The 6,082-nt window shown below is 38.8% G+C and overlaps 1 protein-coding gene across 3 annotated transcripts in view; it reads right to left on the reverse strand.

The window, feature by feature from the left end:
* slc8a1b (solute carrier family 8 member 1b) overlaps positions 1-6,082 on the reverse strand; it is a 162,081-nt gene that overhangs the window by 31,270 nt on the left and 124,729 nt on the right. For all 3 annotated transcript variants that reach the window (XM_007551113.2, XM_016670974.1, XM_016670975.1), the window contains one exon: positions 338-483. In XM_007551113.2, the coding sequence (XP_007551175.1) occupies positions 338-483 (146 nt within the window). The remainder of the gene's footprint in view (positions 1-337; positions 484-6,082) is intronic.

Raw genomic sequence — 6,082 nt, forward strand, 5'->3', positions numbered from 1 at the left:
ACGCTGAGGTGAAGTGCAAAGTCAAGTTGTTCTCTTTAGTCTTGATGCCGTTATGTCGACTGTAGCCAAAATTAAAATAAACCGACTGGAACCGGAGGAGCACTTCGATCCAGCAGGAGTTTTTGTGTTTTGAAGAGTTCTCTGTAGGCCTGAGGGGGAAATTCTGAGAAAAAAAAAATGGCACTAAAATACAGTTTTAGAAAAGCAAGTGTCTAAAAGGATGACTGAACAGCAGCCTCCCCGACATAAATGCGTTCAATCAAACAGCAAGGCTCAAATTAAAGCCGCAACTACAAAAAAAAAAAGAAAAAAAAAAGGGGAGCGCCAGCTTTCTCACCTTAAACTCGTACGACTCCTCGATGATGACCTCCAGTTTGACGTGGTCTCCCAGCATGGGACGGCCCATTTCTGCTATGCGTCGCTCCTCTTCATCCTTCCCTGTCAGGGGCTCCTCTTCCTCCCCCTCTGCCTTTGGCTTTTCCTCTGAAAAAGATCACAGGAGAAAAAAATAAAATAATAATAAAAAAAAACATCAGGTGGTAGAGTTAGTACAAAGCTGGAGAAAGTTTGTCAGGTTTTGGCATTGTAGGCAATCAGGAAGCCTTGATCTTCAAAGCTTCTGAACAGAAACAGAGAGGGAAAAGTAGAGGGTTTTTTTTTAGGATGAGGGGCAAATTTGTGATTAATGTGTTTGTGGGGTTTTCTTAAAGTGCGTAGCAACAAATTTAAGCACGAAACTCTATGAATATTTAAAGTATGCACCCATATTTCGCTTTATGTTGATTTTCAAAGCACATTAGTGAGTGATCCTACATATGAAAGTGCTTCCGGTAGAAAAAACAGAAAGCAGAGTGACATTACACCTGCGATGGCTCCGTCTCGAAGCTTGAAACTTGTTGTAAACATAATGAATTGGTTTCTTGACAACAACAACAAAAAAAAACAACAACAAAAAAACCACAGATCAAACAGCAAAGTAGGACGAACTCTATGGATTATAAAACAATTATAAAACGTGGATTTAAAGGCTTAAATCTGAATGACAAAGTTACAAAACTAAGAGTCCAAGCTTGCTTAACAGCATTATAATATACAAGTCTTCTTTTCGATGCGTTTTGGTAGAAATCCTGTGGCGTCTCCCAGATTACATCAAACCAAGGACAGCTCTCCTCCACCTGTAGCTCGCTTTTTATCCGTGTCATTTTACTGCTGCTGCAGTCTGACTGTCAGTATTTCCACTTTCCTTTTTCCCCCACCTCTTTAGGGTGGTGCAGTTAATCCCTCTGGTAAAATAGACTGATTATGTGGATCAAAGTGAGACTTGCATAACTGCTGATGTAAAGCCTTCTGGTGACTCGGCGTACGGAGGAACGTGCTGATACATGGATTTGCACTTTAGGGGAACGGTCTTACTTAGGACTGAAGCAGAGATTTTGTTGCGCTCTTTTGACTTCTGACAGAATTTTAGTTTTTAATCACCAGAGTTATTTGCCACCATAGTGAAAAGAGTGAAAGAGGTCAGTGAAGAGACTGAGGAAAAACAGACAGGAGATGAAAGAACCAACTGTGGTCAGTGTAAGGTGACTCCAGGCAAAGCACAATCTTTTTTTTTTTATTTTTGGATTCTCCAGTAAATTTATGGAAAGACAAGCAGAAAACTAAAAGTAGTGCAAACAAGTTTTTCCTCCTAAAACCTTTTTTGGATGAGAAATATTAACAGAAATGAAGTGATAATGTCACAAAAATGTAATGAATTTAGTCAGAGGATCAGATTTCTCTAAATCAAATTAGAATAAAAACCTGACCTGACTGAGAAAAATGGATGTCATTTTTGGATTATTTTTGGTGAAAAAATAATCCTGATTCAGTTGAGAAAAACATAAACAACTTCTAAAAAATGAGTTTTTTGTAACCCAGTGTTATTCTCCATTTCTTCTCTCACGTCATTGCTAGCTATTGCTGCGTAGGTCGGCTTTCAAGAGCCTGTAGCCAGAATGACGCCACACAAACAGCGTTGCTAATTATAAATGTTGAGTGTATAATGGGTCAGCATCACAATGCATTGCCGTCCAATTGATTTAATGCTTATAACTTTTCAGGAGCATCTGCTGCTGCTCAGCTTGTTGCTGAGCTAATGTGGCTACGATTCTGTGTGCATGTAAAGTGGTTACTGAGTCAGGATGGATTTTAATACCTCAAAACTTCTCCTCTGAGGAAACACTTCACCTGACTTATCAACTTTAATCTCGACTGTATGGATTCAAACTTTAGACAGAAACTTCACCATCACTACTTTCTGTCTTTAGCAATTGATAAATCGGTTGGGACACACACCTGTCGTTAACCTCCACAAAAATTCGACTGACTTTTGAGCTTTCCATAAACCACATTTAGAATTTGAACATAATTTTAAAGGAGGTTATAAAAGTGAAATAGGTCTTAAGTATAATCTCAATGTTGACATTACCAGCTGGCCGGTTTGTCAGACTCACGTTTGGGAATTTTAATTAGACAGAGCCATCTTTATTTCTTTCTTTTTTTGTTTTTTTTAATAGCATTATACATAAAGATTTTAGTACACTGAGTACTCGGACTGTATAATGATATTGTCAGAAATAGTTTTTTTTTTTTTTTCACCTTTGAACTGTTTCGTAACATGGCTATAATGCTAGACCAGGACACAGTTAAACAACAGTTTACAATCTTTTTAATTTTACCAAATAATTGAAACAAGTCGGTTTGATTAGCCTCAATGCAGCGGCGCCCTCCTAGTATTTCCCCGCCCTTAAGATCTGTGTCAGTAACTGCGACTTACTGTAGATTCATAACTTGCTAGTAGGAACAAGAGGTTGAGTGAGCAGAGAGACTGATCACATTTTCCATGGCGTTACGGTTAATAATGCCAGGGCCTGCCATTACAGCGCTGAATATTATGAGTCTACATCAACTCCTGGGTCATTTGTTCCCCTTAGCTGAGTTACTGCATAGAGCATATACAATTAGCTGCACATACAGAATAAGAATAAGAAAGGGAACCAGCACCAGGAGCATCAGCTTTTCCTCCCCCTTACTGCAGCCTTCACAGTTCTAGTGTCTCTTCCTAAAAGATGCTGTTTAACTGGATGAAGCGCATGGAAAATATCTGCAATGTTAACTATAGGCCTCCTTGTGCTCATTCTGCTTAGATATTTGTTTTCTTTGTATTGTAAAACCGACGTCTACTTGTCCAACAGTTGTTTCCAATGTTGGCTTACAGAAAAAAGTCCCAGGTTCAAACTTGGTCTTGGGCGTACTCAGACTTCCTCCTACAACCCAAAATCATGATTGTTGGGTTAATAGATCGATCTAAATTGCCGTCATCCACTAGCATTTCTTGCTCTGTAGGAGTGTTAAAGTTTAGATTTATAACCCAACCTGGAATTTGTACCGGGACAAAATTACATGCTTGATATGCAGGTTGTGCTTCTGTGGAATGTTTTAAATAAGCCTATAATACATTCAGCACAGATATAAAGTTGTGTTAATCTGCTTAAATAAAGGAGTAAGTGGAGTAAGTGAGACATTAGCTTAGATTATTATAGGCGTTTTTTGATGCATAGACCAAAACGGACATCAAGAAGTTTCTTTTCCCAATAAAACACTTGATATTTTGTGAAGGAACCAACGTGAGCTCTTGTTCCTGATTGGTCAATTAAAAAAAAAAAATGCATGTTTAACTAGCTGTCAGAGCCAAGCCTTTATAAATCATTTCACAAATTCTATAACCAAGAATCAAAAATGACTGGTTAGTGGAAGGGTCTTGTACCATTTGTCTTGCATAAGGCCACTAGATGCCACCATAATTCAAAGCAGGTGTGGTGAATCATAAGTTGCTTTCTCCTATGAGATAAAGGTGCATTTCAAAATGAGTGGAATCCAGATCCTTTGTTATTCTTATCTTAAAGTCATATAAAGCATGACCTGGAGACTACATGCCTCTCCAGGTTCCCTTTTAATTGGAGTGAATTTATCATGATTAGCATGCAAAAAAAAGCATACACCGTCACACACTATTTAATGTTGACTGAATGAACTCAATTAAAAGGCCACGCCACAGCTCGAGTGGGACGGAGACGACCCGGCAGCATCCATTTCGGCTGTGTGAGTGTAAACGGTCCTGGCGGAGGGAGGATGTTGCGGGGAGAGATTCGACATCGAGTCGAAGCCGCGCCATTCATCAACTGGATTTCCATCCTGCGGCGCTTCCCCTCTCTGCTCCTTTGCAGATGAATCACATTAAATTCAAATGAGGGTGCATTTAAGCCAGAGGACAAACAAAGGTATTGCTCCAGTTGTCGCTCCAAACAAGGACTGCTAAATGAAAGATTATTAAGCCGTCTCCATAACTAAGAGTGTTTTTTTTTTTCTTTTTTAAATTGCTTTTAGCTCAGGCAGGTTTTATTTTATGACCTGTGCTGCACCTTTAAATCGTCTGATTTAAAATACGCGAGGGGCATAATTTCCGTCCCATCTTGAAATTTCAGCATTTCATTATATAACCGCCTCCCATCCTTCTTAATCTCCATCTTCCTGTTTCATGACCTCATCCTCTTAGTCTTTACTTCACGATTTAAAGCACAAGATGTTTTCATCAGTCTGCGCCTTACATTGTTCCCCCCCATTCACTCGGCCTTATTTAGCTGGCCTCAGCAGACTGACAACAACGCTGAAGTGATGTCTTATTCACACAACAGAATCCACAGCATTGCAGTCAAGAGAGTATCGGCTGCAAATGAACTCATATGGAGATTATAGTAGCATTTCCTACACCATCACTGCTGCTGCTTTGATGATAATAATAAAAAAAAAAGCTATGATGGATCGCTTTTTAAAATTTTCCACTGCGATCATGATTACCTTCACAACCAGTACAGATTGGCACCCCAGGTTGGTAATGTGTAATAAGCTTTAAATAAATTCCTCCTATGTTGTAGAAGCACAGCCTCGCGTTGCAACACGTCGAGAACATTTATTTAACGGGCAAAATTACATTAGGGAATAATTGCTTTCAACAGTGATTGGAGCCCCGACTGTTAACACTTTGTTCAACCCCCTGTTGCCAATAAGATAGCACTTAGTCTTTTCCCATAACATTTTACAAGGCTGGTGTGTGCGGAGAGGAGGATATTCGGCTATTTTCTCTTTGCACGTTCTCTCCTGATTGCCCAGAGATTCTCACTTCTTTAGCACGGGACTTAGCTGGGGAGAACATTGGTTTGTCTGAACAGAGAACTAGTTCTGTGTATATTTGGTCATATGATTTGGATCAGTTTCCTGTTGGAAGACCTATTTTTATTTTTTAAATGAAGTCAACCTAAATAAAGTCTAAAATAATAATCTTGCCATATTTACCATCTACCACAGTTGGCCTGCAAATGGCTCTAAAAACCACAAATACTAGAGATGCCCTCTAAAAACACTTAACAGTTTAAACACTAAATGCATCTCAACATGCATTTATAGTGAAAACCACAGAAGCTGACATCCACAGTCGTCTTGTCTTCCTCTCTGCCTACAGCCAATCAGTGCCATGGAAAATGAGTGGCGATCCTTGATTAGCTGCTTTGCAAAGGCCGACCAATAGTATGTCAAGTAGCTTTGTGCAAAGGTATTTTAGCTTCCCAAGATGCATTTTCTTTTGAATATTTTATGACCTGATATTTGATCTACAATTAAAAAAAAATAAATAAAAATCCACAGACAGGCAAGTTGAATATGGGAATACTGAACCGCAAATTAGTGGGGCTCAACAACAAGTTAGACATTCTGATCAAATCGAGTTTATATGTGGGATTTACTTCATAGGAACTCTTAATGGTACTTCATCGTTATGATAGTGGTGGTTTTGTTAAAACATCTATCTTAAATCATTTCCCCCCACCCCCTGCAGTGAAAAAAAAAAGGAATTAAACCAAAAGATAAAATTTCAGTCAGATAACGCTCTTCAGATCAGAACTGCTGTGTTTCTTTAAATCTGTACATCTGCAGCAAAGCTGATGGAAAAAAAAGGCTTCTTTAAAAAAAAAAAAAAAAAAAAAAAAGA

The sequence above is a fragment of the Poecilia formosa genome, unplaced genomic scaffold (assembly GCF_000485575.1).
Source record: "Poecilia formosa unplaced genomic scaffold, Poecilia_formosa-5.1.2 Scaffold40, whole genome shotgun sequence".
Classification (NCBI taxonomy): domain Eukaryota; kingdom Metazoa; phylum Chordata; class Actinopteri; order Cyprinodontiformes; family Poeciliidae; genus Poecilia; species Poecilia formosa.